This window comes from Ziziphus jujuba, chromosome 8 (assembly GCF_031755915.1).
Source record: "Ziziphus jujuba cultivar Dongzao chromosome 8, ASM3175591v1".
Classification (NCBI taxonomy): domain Eukaryota; kingdom Viridiplantae; phylum Streptophyta; class Magnoliopsida; order Rosales; family Rhamnaceae; genus Ziziphus; species Ziziphus jujuba.
Window position 1 is genome coordinate 21,622,324 of NC_083386.1, and position 22,268 is coordinate 21,644,591.

The 22,268-nt window shown below is 32.6% G+C and overlaps 2 protein-coding genes across 15 annotated transcripts; both read right to left on the bottom strand.

Moving 5' to 3' along the window:
- Window positions 1-592: 592 nt before the first annotated feature.
- Window positions 593-11,149, bottom strand: LOC107413945 (SNF2 domain-containing protein CLASSY 1). 14 transcript variants are annotated; one of them, XR_007239645.2, is made up of 10 exons: window positions 10,684-11,149; window positions 10,100-10,194; window positions 9,891-10,000; window positions 9,574-9,684; window positions 6,858-7,093; window positions 5,180-6,532; window positions 4,566-4,712; window positions 2,243-4,244; window positions 1,073-1,166; window positions 593-966 (listed from the first exon to the last, which is right to left on the bottom strand). XR_007239645.2 is itself a non-coding variant. In XM_048470106.2 (9 exons), the coding sequence occupies exons 4-8, from the start codon at window positions 9,623-9,625 to the stop codon at window positions 2,265-2,267; spliced, it is 3,768 nt and encodes a 1,255-aa protein (XP_048326063.1). In that variant the 5' UTR covers window positions 9,626-9,684; window positions 9,891-10,000; window positions 10,100-10,194; window positions 10,684-11,149; the 3' UTR covers window positions 952-1,150; window positions 2,243-2,264. The 14 variants fall into 14 exon arrangements, 12 of the variants coding, with proteins under 12 accessions (XP_048326063.1, XP_015877498.2, XP_015877497.2 ...); XR_003055236.3 differs by having other exon boundaries at window positions 594-966; window positions 1,073-1,150; XM_048470106.2 differs by having other exon boundaries at window positions 952-1,150.
- A 4,051-nt stretch (window positions 11,150-15,200) lies between these two features.
- LOC107413944 (dehydration-responsive element-binding protein 2C) lies at window positions 15,201-18,021 on the bottom strand. The gene is made up of 2 exons (XM_016022007.4): window positions 17,750-18,021; window positions 15,201-17,161 (listed from the first exon to the last, which is right to left on the bottom strand). The coding sequence occupies exon 2, from the start codon at window positions 17,021-17,023 to the stop codon at window positions 15,815-15,817; it is 1,209 nt and encodes a 402-aa protein (XP_015877493.1). The 5' UTR covers window positions 17,024-17,161; window positions 17,750-18,021; the 3' UTR covers window positions 15,201-15,814.
- Between the last annotated feature and the right edge of the window lie 4,247 nt (window positions 18,022-22,268).

The window sequence follows — 22,268 nt, forward strand, 5'->3', positions numbered from 1 at the left end:
ATTTATTATTGAAGAAAAAAAAAGGAACTTGCATTAATTATGGGAAGTAATCCCATAGGTACTAATGAGTGTAGCTACGGGCGCTCTTTTTCTATATAACACATAGCTAAAAATGAAATAAAATAAAACTAGCTAGTAGGTATCCAAAGCATGAAATTACATATTCTAAATTCAAAATTTAATGCTTCCAAATTCTTTAATTTTTTTTTTATAGTTTTTTTGACATTGAAATTCCTTTAAATTTATAAGTTTTATGTTTTTGATTTCCCTTTTATCTCCCATGAGATTAAAGTATATATTTTCAAATTTACGTTTTTATTTTTTTTCTTAAAAGCGTAGTAATTAAAAGTCAAAACATAAAACCTCACGGAAATAAGCGACTTTAATTTCACAAAATTTCATTATTTTGATTATGAATTTTCAAAGCACTTCCCATTGTTCTCAAGCCAGCGTATATGCATACACTAAGTTCTACTGTTATATGATTAAGAATGTAGTAGTGTTATAAGAGTGTATATATATATATATATTGAAATTTTTTAATTCTTAATTAGTAAAATCTGCATGTTTGATTAACGAATTATTTGGACTGTATCCAACATACGTCTAAATTTTCGGAATTGAATTAAATGGCTTTACATGCTTGCCATTGCAAGCAACCATGGGTGACAAATTATTCATTATTTATCACTTGCAATAAAAATTCATTGCGTGTTTCCTTATCAAAATTCAATTTACAATTATTTTTTTTCTAGTATCGCTATTCATCAACAGGGCTGATGAATAACAACTTTGTCGTGTAGCATTTTTGTTGTTTTTTCTCTTGCTTTTGGAACAATTAAGTACCTTTAATTAAGCAGATGATCTTTGATCATAAATATATTAAAATTTACCTCGTGTGAGTTACCTCTCAAATTATCTGGAAAACATGGCATTGTGAACACTACCTCCTGGAAATTTCGCTGTCTATATTTGATTTTGCTAATTAGTTCAAATTCGATTTTTAGTTCATTTAATTACAGGTTCTATTAAAAAAATAATAGTAATAATAAAAGGTTCATTTAGAAATTACCTTATTGAGTCAGCATATCCCAGCAATCTCGTTTTTTTGACCCCAAAAATTCACAATCTCTCCTTCAAGCCCCTTTCTCTGTCCAAGAATTCAACTGAAACATATATAAAATCCCATATTGACTGCCTTACAACGACCGTATACAATTTCATGAAAAAGGATTAATCAATTTTAGATTTACTTTTCTCGGAAAGTATAGAAAGAAGACAAAATGTACAAGCATACCAAATAATAAAATATATCACGTCACCTCCGATGTTTTTCATTAAAAATAAAATGCCACCTCCTATAGCATCCCTGTATGTGACTTTTTTATATACAGAAGTTGGTAAAAAAGTTTGTATGCATTAATATTACTCTAATAATATACATGTAGCACAGAGTCAGCACCAAGCCTTAGCTCTGGGTAGGTTTTGTGGTGAGTGAGTGTGCATAATCATACCAGCTTAGATATGTGTGTATCTATATATATGTATAGATTTGATCTCCAAGCAATTGTATTATGGTGGAAAACATGATGACAATATGAGTTTTAAATCATCTATTGCGGTATCACCCATACAACTTGCCATGTCACCACATGTTCCTTATTAGATGGAACAATGGTTTTCACAAACATTGTTCCCACTATATCATAAAACAAATGAATCCATGCATGTATATGTATAATTTGTCCAAATCACTGAACTAATAGTATCAGGATAATTCAAATCCATAAGGATACAAGTGCAAGTTCCAATATGACAGAATCTTAATAAATAAATGTCACCCGCAAAACAAACCATTATCAAGCTGTACGAATGATATTCAGATAAATATTAAGCACGCTAACCATAATTTTTTTAAAAATAAATAAATAAATAAAAAGGAACATCCAGAACATCGACCGCAATAAAAATGGCATCATCAGAAAGAAGTTGCAGATGACGTTTCAGACAGTCTGCAATTGTTACAAATCATCAGCTATATTGAACATAAATGAATAAAAATGACTAGAGAGCAAGTCATCATAATCTAATTATGCCAAAACAAAACTCATTAATAAGTAATGTGCATGACCTGGTAAAAAAACCACAATGCCACATTTTTTTTTTTTTTTATCAGATTTCAGTCAAGAAATTGAAAAGGTAGGCTCATTATGTGAGAGGGAGAGAAGAGAAGAAGATGAACCTTGAAAACGCTATCTGTTAGGTTAGTCTTTCATTAATCTGATTACAGTTGAAGCCTTCTCGTTTTCATTATCATCTTTCATTTCTCTGATCACGGTTGAAGCCTTCTCATTTTTCATTATCATATGGAATGATTTAGTCCTGTCTTCAGCCACCATCTCACGAAGAATATCATCTTCGATTTTATTTGCTTGCCAACTAGAAGGGTCCTCCACGAATGCCTCACTGAATATCATGCTTGACACCCATTCTTTCCAAGTTGTCCGACGATACTTATCTTCTTCCAGAGTGCCTGTTGCTAACAGCTGATACACATAAACCACCTTTTGCTGACCGGGACGGAAAGCTCGAGCAATGGCTTGCTTTGTCTTGGAAGGATTCCATTCTGAGTCCAGCAAGATTACGCGGGAAGCTGCCGTTAGACTAATTCCTTCAGCACAAGCAGTAATTGAAGCAAGAAGAACTCTTGAAGGTCCACCTGGTTCCTCAAATCTATCCATCACTCTTCCTCTGTCAAATAACTCAAGGTCCCCCGTAAGGACCAGAACTTCTCTGCCTCTCTTCCAACCAAAGACACTTTCAAACAATTCTACAAATAATTTAACAGGTGCAATGTTATGACAAAAGATCAAGATCTTCTCTTTCCTAACAACGCGATAAACAAGGTTTAAGACAAATTTCACTTTGGAACCTTTCTTTAAATCAAACTTGTACTTCTCAAATTCCATGAGTTCCTTGTTACTGAAAAACTTATTAGCACAGACTGCGGTTTTTACCAACCAAGGATGTATTGAACCAAGGGTTATCAAAAGCTCCAGTTCCAAAGGATATCCATGGTACGTCGACATTATTTCATGCAGTTTCACCAAAATCTCATGCTGTTTGTCAGTTGAATTCATTAACAAGGTGTAAATTTGCAGACCAGGAAGGGTATCGGAACCTCCACCTTCATAAACATCTATAAACCCGTTTGTAATGTTTTTCAACATGTTTAGACCCTGCATTCTCTCTTCTCCTTCAACTGAGTCAATTTTCTTTGCAATCTTATCCAAGAAGAACTTTCTTGCTCGAGCTTCTAACAAGTTGCGAGCCTTTTTTGCCACTTTCTTCTTCTTGTATTTTGGGTCTAATGCCTTCAACACTTCATTGACAAACTTTGGTCTTGCCAAACAAAGGGTGTTAAAATATTCACAGAAGTTGTTTTGGAATAATGTACCTGAAAGCAGTACTCTCAGTTCAGTCTCAACTTTCATCAAAACCTTCCTCAACCTTGATTTAGTACTTCTGGGGTTATGCCCTTCATCAAGTATCAGGATTCCAGGACTTTCCCTCAAAACTCTAGCCATAAATTTTCTATGTACAAATTTTGAGTCTTCTCGCATCAATGTGAGAAAAGAAGAATAGCCCATGACAAGAACACTTGGGTCAGAATGCCACTTCTGTATTTTCTCTAAGCAATCCAAAACATGCATGACATCATCACTTGGCTTTGGGTACCCTGGAATGGACACTGATTTCTGCTTGAATACTCTGTAGGTCCTTCGACCATGAATTAAATAAACTGGTACAGGAATTTTCCACTTGATAAATTCTTTATACCAGGTATAGAGTGTTGTTTTTGGAGCAAGAACCAATGGTCGTTTTCCAGGGTATAACTTTAGGTAGCTGACCAGGAAGGCAATGATAAGAAAAGTTTTTCCTGCCCCAGGCGAATGAGATATCACACAACCACCTGTTTTCTTGGATTTTGGGTCAATAGATGACGGTATCAAAGACCCTGCAACATTTCTCCACAGAAATTCAAAACCTTTTTTCTGGTGCAAGTGTAATTGCTTTCTTAGTTCAGGTATTAATGCCCAAACATTCTCATTTTCCCCTGATAAAGGTTCATCCACAGAATCTTGTTTACGCTTAATATTCATTCCTTCATCTTCATTGGCTTTATGCTCTAAATCTTCTTCATTCAACCTTTTATCTTCTGCATTCCAGACTGCATTTTGCATCTGAAGAAATAAACAAGAAATCAGATATCTGTCAAAGCACTCTATTAGTTCCTAATCCCACAAAAATTAAACAACACAACGACAAAGGAATCAAAGCACAACATCCCTATGACGTTTATGGCCTTAGGTCAACCTAATTAACTGGTTAGGTGTCATATGGAAGTTGGGGGATGTCCACCTCTGCATATTTGGCTGAGTTAGCAACACAAGGACATCAAAGACATGTTTGGTTCATCTAGAAAGCAGGTAATAAGACCAAGAGAGTGAAAAAAAAATTTAAAAAAAAAAATGCTTGCATTTTGAAGGCTTGAAATGACTTACAAAAGGTGGCGAAACATCTCTTATTTCTGTGAGGACAAAACCACATATACGGCACAAAATCCCAATTTCTTCATCTATTTTGTACTCATGCTGGCAACCTGCAAATGACATTGGAACAGTCCCTCTTGACACACCAACGTTTGAAACCTGAAATAATTTTCTCTAATTGAACGAGCCTTCCAAAAGACAGATGGAGCAGAAAATAACAAAGAAGGTAAACCTGCATATTCTGCTTTCATTTTTAAACAATTTATAGGTATTTAGCTAAAGCTTCCAGACTGTCCCACACAAGCAATCTCAAAACAATGCAAATACATATGTGGAGAAAGAGTCCATCACTAAGCTAACGCAACAAATACAATGTTGAGTTATCATCAATCTTAAAAAGCTTAAGAAATAGGAAGGTCCAACCATGACCATCAAATTAATGCAAAACAAAGACTAAAACTGAAGCTAATTATAACCGGCTTCCTACAAGCTTAAAGCTTTCAGGAAAATTTGTCTAAGTTGCAGGTTCTATATTTAAATCCATACCTTTATTCATTATGCAGTCCAGAAAGGAAACTTAACGCCATATGCTAAAACTAAGCCATATATAAATATATAGCAATTACCTCATCATCATCGGTAAGATAAGTTGAGGCCAAAGCTAGTTCCATTTCTTTCCACAACATTTCAGTCTCTGACATTTCTTCCTCTTCCTCAGTTGGTGCTGCTTCAGTTCCACTTGCTTTAGATTCTTTCCACTGGTCAGTTATATTCTGCTCTTGATTGCTTGTGCAATCCATGTTTTTCAAGAATGAATTTATCATTTCCTTGTATGCACCGGCACTTAGGGTTCTCTTTTGATAGGTTCGTTCTTCAGTAGGACTCTTGAAATTGGAAGAATGATACTTTTTCTTTCGACCTCTTCTTTTGGGTGTTTTTCCTTCCCATATACTATCAAGCTCTATATCTTCAAAGTCAGAAGTATGCTTCCGTCTTACTCTAGACTTGTTGTTATAATAATATTGGAGAGAAATTTCACTATTCTTTTTTGCATGAATTGGGGTACTCTTGGCATGGAGATGAGAATATTCAAGATTTATTGCTTCACTTTTGTCAGATATAGGAGTAATTGCAAGTTGAGCACGACGCTTTTTTCGCTTAGTCACACCTGATTTCACATTCACCGACTCAGTGTTGCTTTTGAACTCAAGAAGATTCTCAGAGGAAACTTCTTTATAAATAACAACTCTTTTTTCATCCTTAGCATGTACTTCCGAACGTCTGGCTCTAACACGAAAGAGGCATGACAGCGGCAATGACATTTCATCATCTTGTGAAAGATCTATCTTATATGGCCTTGAACGGAAGTTGCCAATATCTATCTCCGATGCATTATCACAGCCCAAAAATCGATCAGGTTGCAAATTTCTGCGTTTCGAACGCCTCAAGCCAATATCAGAAAAGGATGATGATCCGGCTTCAAGCTCGTCACAAGCAGGATATGCCAAAATTGAATCAGCTGGAACAAACTGAACTACTGTAGCTACCGGAATATTATTCTCTACTCTAAAATTCACTGCTCTTAAAGAACTACACGAGTCATCAACACCTTCCAAAATTTGGTACATAATTTTATTTTGCATTGATCTTACATTAAATGCAATATGCTTTATTGATGATGCAACAAGTAACCAAGAAATATCACATAAAAATTTCCCTAAAAGCAACTTCGTTTTTTGCAGCAAAGAGCAGTCCTCAGAAAAATCCCACCGGTAATACTGATCTTCACAATAGTTTCGATCAAGCTTTTGGAGGATGGAAATCTGATTAATTCCTACAACCACAATCTCTTTACTAAGTGTTCCTTTCTCTGAACCAAGAGGACCTTGCTTAATATATAAGTTAACAAAAAACTGACATGAGCATTCTGATTCATGAGGCTTCCTCTCAATAGAACTTATTCTAGCATCAACCCACGCCTGTAACAAAAATAGTATCTCTTGATTAAACTCAATACATGGCAGTTACAGCTCTAAAAGTAAATAGAATATATAGCATCAACAATATGTAACTAAACAAGAAAAAGATCTAACAACAACAACGTCGAGAGAATGCTCCTCGTGATTCTACTTCCTTTCTATAGAACACAAGATTGAAACAATGCGTTTTAAAGTTCTAGCAAATAGATTTTAGAAAAAGATCACTTCTAGCATCCATCAGAATAAGACATGTAAGAGGCAATGAGGTCACCGAATTCCAAGTAAAATACCAATGTATAATGTCACTCAAAGGATCTTGCACTACCTTATCTGAACTTTCTTCTTGTTGGGGGTCTAAAAGAACACATATATCAACACTGGGCCTCAAAAAGCAGGTGCAGTCGGACAGTGTTGCTTGTCTCGACTTAATCCGAATATCTGAAAGTGGACCTTTCTCCTGAATCACATATTGATTGTCCACAAACTTCACACCCATAGTCCCATTCCTAATACTTACAAGCTCCACACTTTTCCACGAGCCACAGTAAAGAGCTTCAAAGGCTGTCAGATGAAATATTAGTAGAGCAAACATTATAAATGATTCACAGAGACAAAATCGACATGCTACTCCAAAAGCAATTAGTAAAACAACCATATATAATACAACTATAAGAAAAGGATTTTTGGCCTTCCACAACTTCAGGAAAATAAATATAATGCAGGTGATAATCTAACAGGTCAGGCAACAAAAGTTCCTTCATATGTTTCATTGTAGCACTAACTATTGTCCACTAAAAAATACAATTCCATAGGTTTGTCTTAGAGTAAACATTGGAATAGAAGACTAAAACATGTGAAGAATCAATTACATGTAAAAAACAAGACAGGAAGAAAAATTGAGAAATAATTACAGAAACTGCACTGGGAAAACAAGGAAACAGGTGACAAATTCTATATTAGAGTTAAATAAATACATTACCAATAGGATGTTATTGCTATTTTCAACTTTTATCCTCAGTCTCTGTTTCAAACAAGTTTTAAACTAAGTTAAATTGATACTTTGCATATTACATTCTTCTTCCATAACAAAGACTTTTGTTAGTTTTTTAGTTGCTTAACCTTTGATAATTCATCTCTTTTTACCTCTCCAAAATGCTTTGGTTTGATATGGGTCAAGCTTTTGATAATTTATCTCCTTTTACCAGTCCAAAATGCTTTGGTTTTATATGGGTCAAGCTTGTGTCATACCTCAACTCATCTTTTTATTATACAAGGAACAAAAATGTTACAATGTTCTATATTCCAGTATATACAAACTATGGGATTTATAAATCTCAACAATTAATCCACATATAGCAGACTTGTCAGCCTATAAACAATTAAGATTTTAACTTAGCGCTTACTGAAATGCATGTTTATTAATAGAGTTCTTCAAATTTCCTTCATTCCTCTGTTTAGTTTCTCTATAGGAATACAGTCCACCTAATAGGATGTCATTCTTGATTTGGCCAATTTGGGTAAACGAGATTCCAAAAGATGTTCAAAATCTAATTCATGTTGCAAAACACTTTCATAATTTTCTAAAATAACAATAGACATTACAAGGAAAAACAAAAAGAGGGTATTTTGGTAATGGTTTTTCTTGATTTCTATTCCCATTAATTTGTAACCACGTCAAAAGAAATGTTTTGTTCCCCTTCAGACATGTAGATGAATACAGTTCAATATGTTTAAAGGAAGTTTAGGAACCCCAAAATGGCTTAGCACTTGTCATTGATGTAGACATAACACTGAAAAAACCAACATAGGTATTTTGATAATCACTTATCTTGCTTTGATTCGCAATAGTTAACAAACACCTTAATAGGAATATTACATTCCAATTCTGGAGTAGGACACAAATCAAATTGAAAAATCGAAAATATTTATTCTTAACAAATTTAATGATGCAAATTTTAAAAATTGAAAATGTTTATTCTAAATAAACTTAATGATGCAAATGTAAAGTCTTATATCACTCATAGACAATGCAGTAGCATGGTACTAAGGAGAAATGTTTCAAGTAAGATTAACTTGTATCTAATGGTAAAAAGAACAGCTAAGTCAAAAAAGTTTGTGAGTCATCAATCATTAATCAACCACCAAGCAGAAGTAGGCATGTGGATATTAAACCACCAAGTGCCTCTTATGAGGAGATCCCACAGAACTAACCAAGAGATGTAGGTTATGGCGGGACGTGCTGAAGCAGAGCATGATGGAGAGAAAAGTATCACATCCTTCACAAAATACACCATAGTATAATACTTTTAAAGAGAGTTCGAGAACCAAAGGAAACTGCTACTTTTGGGCAAGGTTCTGGGTTATTATAGATAGTTCAATTAATTTATGGCAAAGATAAAGAAGATTTTTCTACACCAAAAATATTTGAAATCTTAAACTTATTTAAACGAATTAGAATTCAATGCAGAATTATTAAGTTAATTAATTAGCAGTTATTGGTCCCTTTCCCTTCATCAAACACATTGTGATTTTCCAGTTCTTCCATCCCTAAAAGGACTGTCATATCCCCGATACTTCTCTGCATATTTCAGCACCATGCCATGATCTTGGAACTGGTTTCCACAAAACTAATTATTTAAGAACGTTTGTGCATTTGTTCTCATACAGTCATATGCAGAGTAAACCAAGCTATCACAATCTTATTTCAAAATCTATTCCGTTTTAACTACAATTTTGGATCCCATAATTAACCAAAAACCTTGAATCTCCTAGTTTGGAATTTCATTTGCAAGGAAAAATTTTGTTCTCACTTTCAATTGTTGTAGAATATTTTCGTTCCATGATGCAATTCCTTAAATGACATTCCACACATATAAGATTGTACCCATCCTATAAGTATGGCTAATAAAGTGCATATTGTATATAAAGCCACATACTGTACCATGGAGTAATAGAAATCAATTACAATAATTGTGTGCTGGTGTCGCATCACTCAGAGAAAAAATATTGAAGGCTAGAAGAAAAGGACAAGCAATTCTTACGATAAGGACTAAATGGATGCTTGGAATCATATAAATGCCTTTTGGACACCATCCTTAATTAGCCGGTAGCTGAAATCTCTCAAATGATCACCCTGAAAATAAGTAATATATCTGCAACACGTTGCATATTAAGACCATTTCAGGCTTATAAAGATAGCAAGGCATAATTTACCATAAAAGGTTGAGAATAAAATGCAAAGGTAAAAGTGGTATCTAAAACCCTTGTCACTGTTGCACTTGCAGCAGCAAAAGTGTCTCATACTAATACATAGCAATCATAAACATCTTCCAAGTGCATAAAAAGTTAGGTCTCTTACTTTAGTTTCTTCTTCTTCTTCTCTTTTCCTTTCTTTTTATCCAACAATGTCTCATGTAATGTAGGCAAATAATTCAACCTCACCAATTTAGATCATATTCCACAGGCACACTACAGCAATAAGAAAAAATTCACATTCCCATATAAATATGTTCCAAAACACAGATACCCAAAACATAATCCACCCTTTTAAAACTGTGACAGACTCACAATATTGTTTCCCAAAAGCATCTGTTCAATCTGTCTCTCAAGATTAAACCTGGTTACTTTTGTCCTGCTATCCGGGAAGACCTCCAAACAAAACTCTGTTTTTTTATTATATATAAAGAAAAAAAGGTAAACATTATAACATAGAAGGAAAAGAATTTGTAGCTTATTCAATCCATTTCACTCAAAAAACGCAAAAATGACAAATTATTAGAGAGAAAAAAGGAGAGAAACGTAAAAATATACTGCAGATAAGGTATTCTAATAAAAGCTGCAAAGAAATTTTTTTATTCATTCATTTATTTGGGTATAGAAATTTTTGCTTTAAATGGCAAATAATGCATGTTATTAAAAAAAAAAAAAAAATCCCCCAAAAAACACAAAAATAAATAAAAATTAAAAGTGACAAATCACACTGGACTGTATGTAAAATTTTCAAATACACTGAAACCAAGCGAAACACTAACTCACAAGTTTTCTTTTTACCCGATTCCAGTTCTCACTCTCTCTCCGTAACCAAAGCCACAAAGCCAAGCAAGCGATCAAAGAAACAACCAAAATAAAACACAGTTTCAAAGAAATGTGACCTGAACAATCTTCGAACCTCAAAGTCGGTAATGGAGAATAGATTCCGGCGAGTTTGGTCGGAATTTCAAACTTTTTTTTTAGCCGGAACAGAGAATGAGAGAGAGGGACAAGAGCTATGCAGAGGCTGGAAAGGTAGTAGCCATTAGAGTTAGTGAAAGGAAGAGAGAGAAGGAGGAAAAAAATAAATAAATAAATAAAGTAGAGAGAGATTGAAAGCGACAGCGAAAACTGTGATATCTATAAAGCGTCTCAGAAAATCTTTGAATTTCGTGCTCTGCACTGCATGAGACACAGACTAAAAGGAAAGAAGAGCCTCGTTGGGAAACTCAGGGTGGGAGACTCTCTCTCTCTCTCTCTCTCTCTCTCTCTCTCTCTCTCTCTGTAAAAAAATAATAATAATAATGTAACTTCCCGTAAAAAGTTAGAATTGGGAAGGGTAATTTAGGGAAGTGAGTAAAAAAATTGTGAGTGTGGAGCTGGTTATTGGTTTTTTTTGTTTTTTTTTTTTTTTTTTGGTAATCGTTGCTTTCGGGTCCACACCTTCACTCAGAAGGATTAAATATGGATGATGATGGTGATGATGATCATGCCACGCAGAGCTAGCACGTGTGAATTTCTCAGTTAAAGTCTTCTTAAATTTTGTCAACAACTTTTGTCTTCCGTTGACCAACTCGTGTCTCGAGCCTAAACGGATAAAAAAATAAACGTTTTTTGAAAAAAAGTCTATCTTCGGGCCTTTGGCTGTGTAGTCAAGGGGTTAATGCCCGGCCCAAAAGTAAATCACATTTTTTAAAAAAAATTATTTGCACTAACGCCTCTGAAATATGAAATTAGCAGTAGTATCCCTAAACTTTCAAAATAATGCTCCGTCCTCCCATGGAGTCCCTTAACAATTGTATAATTTTTTCTAAAGGGTTTAGTAATAGGTCGTGTTAAATCATATTTGGATTATGTTATATTTTATTTGTTTATAATTAAAATAATTTAAATATTATTTGTTAAGTTTTTATATAAAAATAGATAAATTTGAATTTATTTGATAAATTATCATATAATTTATTATCCAACTCGTTAATCCAGTAATGATAAATATAAATTTAAAAATTTAAATTTTACTTATTTTTGAAGTAATAAAATAATATTTAAAAAAATTACAAAATTTTTTATTTATTTTTAGATTTTTAAAAAAAAATTAAAAAAAAATTAATATATATTTAATAATAAATTAAGTAAAACTTGTGTAATAATCAAAATATCTCTCTTTAATTGGTTTATCGTATTTATCTTGTTTCACCCGTTGAAATCCAGTAATTTTTTGGATTTTATTGAATAACAATGATATAAATCGAACACGATATCGTCAATCCAAATTTATAAATTATTATGTGAGTTTATATCATATTATTGTATCATGTGAGATTTTATCAAATCTAATATTGAAGTAGATTGACAACTAAAATGGTTTTATTAATATGTCAATATAATATCTTTCTCAACTCTTTTCATTACTATAATCTCAATAAAAAAAATTTTAAAAATTCCTCATAATCCACTATTTGAGAAGTTAGGAGTACTGTCGTTAATTTCATAACTCATGGATTAGTTTAGTTTGCAATTCAGGGCATATTTCAGAAGACATTGTTACGAATATTTTATTTTATTTGTTCTTGACAAGTAAATCCCATTCCATATCAAAAATAGGTAATACCCATTCAATACCTTATATATTTATGCAGTAATGTCATTAAAAAAAAAATATATATATATATATATATATATATATATATTTATGCATTAAAGAACACTCCTCATTTAATGAATAAAAAGAATCCCATTCCCTGATTTATTGTCTGTTGCATTCTCACACCGTCCAAGCGTCATAATTATATATATATTTTTAATTTGCTTACCAACTACAAGACCTATTCAAAGCACAGTTGAAACTTGGAAGTCACAGGTGAATTTTATTTATAAATTATTTTTATTTTTTGAACAGTAGAGTATCCTTTTTGGGATTCATTACCTTTCTCTAGCACAAAATTTAATTTTTATAATTTATAGCGAATGGAGTACTAAATTGACTATAAGGTGTACGAGAAAATTTTCACCAAAAAGGTGTATGAGAAAATTCCTATATAGTATCTTTTTTTTTTGGTTAAATAATATTTTTTTTTTCCCTTGAAGACTCATGTCCATATAATATGAAGATGACTAAAGCCATGAACCCTGCCACTTTGGCTGGTGATTCCATTCTTTCAGCAAAAGCACCTTTTGTCTGCAATTTCAGCCGTTGAACCATGGAATTGGGATGGTGTCGGCACTTTTTTGTACTCGGTCTCGGTGATTAAGTATTTGGTTTTTTTCGAAACATATTACATATTGGATTTTTTAATTTATTAGAAATATATTATGATAAAAAAACAATAACTAATATTATTTGTCATGTAAATTGTAATAACTGACATAAGTATATCCAAATAATAATAATAATAATAATTGACATAAGTGATATAACAACCAACACAATCAATATTTATTTATAAAATAAAAATCTTATTTGATGAATGATAAATAATATTCATAGTAAAGCATCGATTTATATTATACAGTATCTCACTGTCCATAAGAATGGACAATATTTGTATAAAATTATACATCATGGCCGCTTGGACCATTCACAGAATATGCCAGGTGCGTTAGGGCCACTTGGGTTGGGCATTCAACTTCAAGAATAAGTAGTAGGTTCATCACCTTTATTACATTCCAAAGTAATGAATGGGCCCCACCTGGAGCGATTGAAACTCATTTAGATAATTGCTTACGCGTTTAAGTGGTCACTCTGCTCTGCTGCCCTCCGTGCCAAATAACAACAAGTGGAACAAGTATTTTTATGTAAAAAGAAGGTACACAATCACGTGGTCTCACTTTTCCATTTAATTTCTACAAATTAAAATTTGGTTCACTTATATTATATACCGTATATCTATAAATAATTGTTAGGTGATATCACAGCCTAATTTGCCTGTTTGAGCCATGAAGTGTAATTTAAAAATTCCAAATTTCCAAGTAAATCTCCATTATCTACGGTTTCAAACCCTCATTAATTGGCAACCAAAAACATGTATCAAAGGCCAAAATCCAAATTTGTTTTCAATTTCAAAGCTTTTGGACTTTGGAGAGTGGTAAAATTGTATTTGGTTTTGCATTAGGCCTCTCCACTTTTGCTTAGTCTTTTGAGTGGAGGAATCCACTTGGTTTTTATTTTCTATTGCTGAAAATCCAAATTTCCAAGCAAATGTCAATTGTCTACGGTTTCAGATCCCATTAATTGTTAACCAAAACCTGTATCAAAGGCCGAAAATTCAAATTTGATTTGAAATCAACTTAGTTTCAGAGCTTTGGCTTTGGACCGTAGTAAATTTGGATTTGGCTTAGTAATAGGCCGCTCCCATTTTTGTTTGTTTTCGCAGTGGAGTCCACTTGGTTTTTCTTTTCTATTGCTATCATTTCATTGCATATCCCATTGTAGATAATTTGCTTAAGCAGGGTTGCTACTTTATCCACTGTTTTGACCCTAGGCAGGTTTCCTAAACTATTGAGAGGTCCTTTGTTTTTTCCTTCTCTTGGCTATTGATTTCTTTTGATTTCAATGGAGGTTTACCTCAGATTGGATAAGAAGAAATGCAATAATTTAAGTATTTTCATTTTCTTTAATACAATGAGAAAAAAAGTAAAATAAAAGAAAGATCAAAGACAATAATTTTGCATTCTTGCGGAATCATGTTGAATTGGGATATGAAAATTTTTTCTACCTCATCATACCAGAAATTTCTTGGATCGTTTCCATCGAAAAGCTTCTTAGATCATTGCCATCAAAGGCAATAATTTATAATTCGAACCACAGATATAATTTATATTTTTTTATTTCAAAATAGAACAAAATACTTTTTTTTTTTCCTTCTTGTTTTTCAAGATAAGAGGTATCTGATAGTCTAGGCTTTCGACCAGTTATAGTGATCTTGAAAGGTTGTATCATTTTGATGAACCCAGCCTATTTAATTTTGATGATCCTAGCCTATTTGAGGGATTTCACGTTTTATTTTGGTGGTCCAAGATCGCAGATCAATTCGAGTGACCCCTGAGAATGTATTCATTTGGATATTCTTAAGCCTAGCTCCGTTTGACGTCGATCGCATTGGATAATACCAAATTTATGGTTCAAATAACTTGATGTACTAATAAAATTGTTTTCAAAGCAAGGAGAGACAAAAAGGTGTACGAATTTTTAATGAAAATCTTCGTTTTCAAAAATTATTATCAGAAAACAAGCAAACTTACAGAAATATATTATATAGAACAATTTTGAAAACTGTTTTAAAAACAGTTGACCAAATAATCCTAAACCTCTTGGGTAATCAAAGAATAAACCTATTGGGTCATTCCCATCTAGGACAACCTCTTGGTTAAGGTTGATGAAATTTATGACCATATCATTTTAATAATTGGCTTTCCAAAATGCGAGTAACCAGATAGAGAAATGGCATTCACGAAAATCCTGCAGAGTGCAGACTAACACATTCTACCTTCCATAAAGCAGAACACAGAATGGAAAACATTGCGACATAACTGCAACCTTTTTTATCTATATATTTGTTCTTTGTTGGGTCTTCAAGCCCACCTTCCTTCAATATATTCATATTTTCTTCATATTTACAGGAAAAGAATTTATCCATCTGTAACCAAACTCCAGCAAGAAACCAAAGTTCAGAAACACAAATGCGGCCATATGGGAAGACCATCCACTTTGCCTCTGAGACTACTAGGAGACCAGAAAAAACAAATTTCACAAGCTAACTTCTCCAAATCTAAAACCTATAGAGAATCAGCTCACATGTCAGTCCAAAAGGAAATGAAATATTAGTCAGTTCAGTTTGGGGGAAGGGAATTTGTATGGCAAACTAAACATGTGCTCTTGAAACCAACCCTGCTCCTGGATCTAAGAGACGACTGAAACCAGAATATATGCCAAACTACCGGACAGTAGACAAAAGTTCTTCAGCATCTAGCCTTCTTCGTTTTAAATAGAAAGTGTATCCATCTTCTTGCTTCGGTGGAAGATTTTTGCTTCCCTCAAAACTCCAAATCAGGAAATGTCAAGTTGAGGTATCCCTGACCTTCTATTCCAGAGTTGTTATCCTCCTGTCTCCCAGGCTTCAAGAAATCAAAGCTATAATCAACAGCAGAAGGTGCCTGATCCATATGATGCAAACTTCCAAGCAACTTGGCATCCGGGTTTTGCAACTGATATGATAAATGGGATGGCTTCTCAGAGGGGAGATTGTCACTATTGAGGAACCCTCCTTGGCCAGAATTATGACCCAAGTCTTGAACCAAACCCGAATCCTGAAGAGGATTTCTATCCATAATCCCTAAAAGTTCATCCACGTCAAACACCTCATCCATTGTGAAATTCTGCAAAAAGTCGTCTCCAATTTCGCCCCCATCAATCCAATTATAATCCTCAACATCTAGATGCTCATCTTTAGCCTCAGATTTAATGTATTTTGTAGTTGCCTCATCTTTTGCTTCTGGCTCAACTACACTACTGGTTTTGGTATCTCCCATGACCGTACTAGGCCAAGGATTGCTTCTCGACTCACTTTCATTCTCACTCTTCACATGTGCAGCAGTGGTTTTGGTATCTCCCATATCTGTGCTAAGCCAAGGATTGATTCTTGATTCACCTTCATTCTCACTTTTCACATGTGCAGCAATAGGCCTAACCTTTGAATCCTCATCCGCACATACCTCAGAATGATTTGATGTTGTTGTGGAGTCGGAGCCTGCAGGTGTGGCCACCGAGGAGGAGCCAGATGGCGTCGTAACGGAACAGGAATCCCTAAACAAGGAGTAATCCGATATATTGGGGAGATTAAGGCGGGCACATGGACCATACATAGCCCTTGCTGCTTCATCATAAGCAAGAGCAGCTTCCATGGCGGAAGGGAAAGTACCTAGCCAAAGCCTATTTCCCCTGTTTGGCTCTCGAATTTCTGCAACCCACTTTCCCCATGTCCTCTGTCTAACACCTCTGTAGCTACATCGTGAGTTATCAGGCCCTCCCTTGCCTTTCATACACCCCTTCTTCGACCCCTTAGCGGGTACTTTACGAAGGGGTTTCCCCTCATCACTGCCAGAATCAAGCCTATTGTTATACTCCTTCCATCGGGCCAGAGTCTCCGCCACTGAGTTCCCATCCCGTCTACTCCGCGTCTTCCTCTTCCTGGTAGAATCGAAAGGTAGATGTAGTGTATTGATACCTTGATCAAGAGCACCCATTCCTTTTGCAATTTCTTACACCAAATTTCAATAATGTCGAACAGCCACCTCCTTCCAATCAACAATGGCAGACCAAAAAGCTACTGTACTGCTAGTCTTTTAGAGCTCAACAATTTTATCCAGAAACGGCTTCAATACCTGCATTATAGTATTGAAGCAAATTGGTCATTACAAACTTTAAAATCCTATAATTAAATGAGGAAGAATGAAACTTCGAAATCTTATAAAATTTCGATCCCTAAATGTAAAGAATACTAAAATAAGTAAACCACATAAATAGTCTCAAAGATTACTTGGTACCCAAGAACTTCCTATATATAATTAAATACGCTGAAATGTCAAGCACGAATGAAATTTACTTGGCTCTCAAGTAATCAAAACCCATATTTAATACCCGAAAATGTGATAAAAAAGCAGAAAAAGTAGAGCACGCAACTAGAAAACAGATCTGAAACGAAAATAATAATTGTTTATAAAACCCCCAATTCAGAAAAACCCTAAGAAACCCCGAAATCCTTATAGGGGTAGGAAACAAAAATAAATAAACAAATAAAACCAAATATCCAAATCCCACCAAGATAACAGATTTCTAATCACTAAGAATTCCCTTCTGGATGGCCAAAAAGTAAAAAGAAAATTCAACAATCAAACGAGAAAGGAGAAAAAGGAAAAAAAAATGAATAAATGAATTGATTGAAGAGAAAGGAAAGAATAAATTCAACTAACCTGTGAACAATCTGCGAGGAAAAGCAAAATAATTTACTCGTTGCCGATCAAGAGTGATAAAGATTCAAGAACAGCTAGGGATTTTGTTTCAGGTTGTGCTCTGCTTCTTTCTAGTTCTTTCTCGGTTCGATTTTTCTCTCTTCGCTGTGTGCTTTCTCTGATATTTTTCCACTGAGGAAAAACGGTTTTAGTGAGTGTGTTTGGCTTCTTTGTTGGAGAAATAGAAAAGTGAATTCGATCAAGCTGTGAGCGAATCCAGAAATCTTAAGAATGTTAGACGTGAAAGATATTTATAGCCTTCTCTAGATATTTCCGATATTTTATTTTAAATTAAAAAAGAGCTTGATGATATCGATGACGTGGCACTTTTTAGTCGTATCGTGGCTCTTCGGATGTCGAACCTTCTGGCACGTGTCGCCCGAAGCTTCCCGAACCACTTGAGGCACCAGTCGCTTTCTTCGTCACGAAGTATTTTGCCCCTCCAGCCTCCACCTAATGTTTTTTATTTTTTCAATAACTTTAATAATCAGTTTTTATTTTTCTTTAAATTTCAACCTCTAAAATTATTTTTTAAAAGAAAAACTTTTTTCTTTATTTTAACGCGTATTTCTATTTAAAGACGGCCTTATCATCCACGTCACTATATATTTACGCCACTTGCTTGTTTTATTGGAATAAAATATATATTTATAAATGCCTTTAAATAAAAACATTTTGTCAATGTTTTTTAGCTGAAATTATTTATCTCGAAATAGGATAAAAAAGGTTTTGTTTATCTCTATAAAAGTGTCTCCTCCTGGTCAGACAGACAATAGTAGCAGTCGATCAAAGCATTCTCAGCCACTCAGCTCTGCATGTGAGCCACGTGTAAGAATGTTTATGAACCACGTGTCAACTCCGGAGGGAAGGAAGCGCGGCTGAAGTGTGTGATCGACGTGCATCGTTGAGATGATGTCATCAGTGACATTTCATCTTTGAGAGGAGTAACGACATGAAATTTATATTTACTAGTATCAGTATGATTTGTGATATGCATAATATGAATAAATAGATGATTTTAAAAATTAATTATATTTAAATTAAATTAAATTAAATTAATTATATAAATTTTATTATAATAAAAATTAAAAATAAAAATAAAAATATTATTCAATAGTTATATGTATTGATTGGGAATTAAAAATTATTTACTTTATTATTTATGATCATTTATTTTATAATCTATTTATAGGTAAATACTTTTAAAATTGATAATGATACAAATATTATTCTGGATGATGAATGTAAATTTTTTTTAATTCCTAAAATTAAGCCATCATTTCAAATTAAATTTATTTTTCTTCATTATTTGAATTAATTTGAAATTTGATCATGTATAATTACTATCCCTCTTTTAAGATAATTAAATAAAGATATCAATTTCATTATTGAAATCTATATATTATAATATTGAACCATTATAATTAATTTCAAATAATTAGTTACATTATAATATTAAAATCTATATATTATGATATTGTAATTAATTAATTTACCTATATTAAAACCTCATAATATAATAACTATTTTTTAATATTTATTTATGTTGGAGGTAGAGGCAATGCCCTTCCAATACTGTAACATGTATATATATATATATATAAATATGGTAGTTTAGCGGAATGAAATTACTCAACTTTTATATTCTGTGAATTTAAAAATTAAGATTGTAATTTCGATAAATCCTGTTATTACTACAGATGGTCCCATACCACAATATTACATGACACAAAATTACGATTTAATGCTTCTAATACTACCAAAATGTATCTTTTTTCAAAGCAATATATATATATATATATATATATATTACAGCTTATAAAGTTTTCGACCGGTGAATATTGTCTTTAATGATTTTTTTATTTTTTTGAAGCAAGTAGAGTGGCAACCTTATCCGTTAAGAATATGCGGAGTGAGAGAGCATGCTTAAAGGTAATCTAGCATAGAAAATATAACCTGAAATATTAAATGAGGGTGGTAATTTTTTTTCTCTCACAATCTTTTAATATATAGGTAAAATCTGATTTATAAACATGCAACACTGTAGATGGTTTTATGACAATAGTTTAAACGATATCGACCATATTAACAAAAGTTATGCATATATATATTTATTTATTCGCCCATAATATCATTACAATTAATGAGGAGTTTTACCCAAATTATTCACATTTGAAATTAGAAATGTACTCTTAGTTATTTTTATTAATAGACCAAATCTATGGGTACATCTAAAGTTATATTTATATTCATAAACAATAGTGCAACGTGTATTAAAAAAATAAAAAATAAAAGAGCAATAGCGCCATGTTTGTCAAAAAAAATATTTCTTTATTTTAAGCACTAAAGAATTTTGATGCCGTTTGATATATGAATTTAGTTGATTGAACTGAACTGATTTCAAATAAACCTAATCAAATTGAACCAGTTTCAATATTGTAACATTTTTTATTGAACCAGATTTAAATAGTCTAGTTCAGTTTCATTGCTACTGCATTGGTAGTATATATATCCCAATCTTTTTGTCATAAGGAGCCAAGCAATAGTCGTGGAAGGAAAAGATATATGAAAATTTTTGGTATGTGAAGTACTGTGTTTGGTTTTTTCAAAAAAAAAAAAAAAAAGAAAAAAAAAAGTATTGTGTTTGGTATTTGCTTTTTTATTAGTATCTATTATAGGTAGCACTTTTCTTTCATTTTACCTTGCTTAAAAACAGCAACCTTATCATTTAAGGTCATGCGCAGTGAGAGATCATATTTGATAGTAATCCAGCATATAGAATTAAAATATAACTTGAAACATTATAATATGAATGGTAATTTTTTTTTTATTTTTTATTTTTGTCTCTCACAATATTTTAATGCTAAAATCCAATTTACAAATATACAATATTGTAGATGGATTTTGACAAATGATTTAAAAACTTTTTATAAAAAAAAAGTAGTAAAATATTTGGTACAATCAATAAAAAACACTTTTGAAATTATTTTGGATATTTTGCTATTTTAATTATGCACTATTCTTATGAAATAGTTATATTATTAAATTCAAAAAATTATCACATATTATTAAAAAAATTAAATAGATGAAACAAATATTCTATTTCTATATTTATTTTAAAAATTAAACATGGTCTTAATACTTGACATATGTTGAACTGTTAAACTTCGGAGTTAGGTATATATGGGGAAGCCCATTAAGACGCCTTGACACTTTTATCCTTTTTTATTTATTTATTAACTTTTGTGGCTTTTAGGCTAACACGCCCTTATCCATCCTATACCTTGAAAGTGACGATTTGACTATTGTGTAGTTTGACTAAGATAAGGTTCAACCTGTGGGTACTTTTTGAGTCCGTAACCCACGTGTACATGGATCTCTTATTAATTAGTTCCACCTACTTGAGTGGAATTTTTTTTTTTATTTATTTTTTTAACGTCCATCGTTGTAATTCCAGCCAATTTTTTTTTCTTTTTTTTTAGTAAATCCACCCAATGGTTGAATATTCTAGACTTCATCTATTAACGCATACTATTATATGTCTGTGTGTTATGTATCTGTGTTCGTGCCTATATAAATTTGTTACTTGTTTAATATTCTGTCATTATTTAGCATTTAAATTTTTTAAATTTACTGATGGTGGTAGTATTATCTCTAATGATTGTCAAACGTGGAAAACAACAGTAAATCATTAAATTTTTTAAAATTTTGATTGGATTTAATTTATTAAATTATTTATGAATTCTAAATTTGATTTTTTATATGGTCAAATTTTTAAATTTGATTGGTATACTATTACATAGAGTTCATCAATATAAGTTTATAAATTGGTAATACATTTAATTTTGAATTATGGTTGAAAAATTATGATTTTAAAAAATTTTAAACATCAATATTTTATCAATATCCAAACTAATTATGGATTTTTATATGCTAGTTATCAAAAATCCTATATATATATATATATATATATATGTTGGAAAGTATACCAAACAGTAAATAAATTGAAAAATATCTATTTTATTATAAGAACCTAAAAACCCTTCACAGAACCCGAACTCAAACTGGATCAATCTAAACTTATAAACACAACTATTGGGTCAATCGGATATCAAAAATTTCAACCACCGTAAAAAAACATGTGCTAACCAACGATTTTACCCACTTTTGGATGACCTTGGCCGTAAAATTTCATGGCAATCCCACCGACGACATGCTTAAATTGGGCCAGAGAAGCCATGACGATGTTAGTTGTGGGTTTTCCCGCGGGTTGGCCACTTTCTGACAATTTTAATTCGACCCATGCCTCCTTTCCTCCTATTTTTAATCCTCCGAACTTATTTCCAAACTTTGTTCATCAAGACTCCTCATGATTTAAGAGATTTATCAACATTAAGTTTATCCCTAGTTTCCGACAATTTTCTATATCACTAGTGAGACTATTGAGGCAAGGTAAGTATACTAATGTACTCTCCTTTTC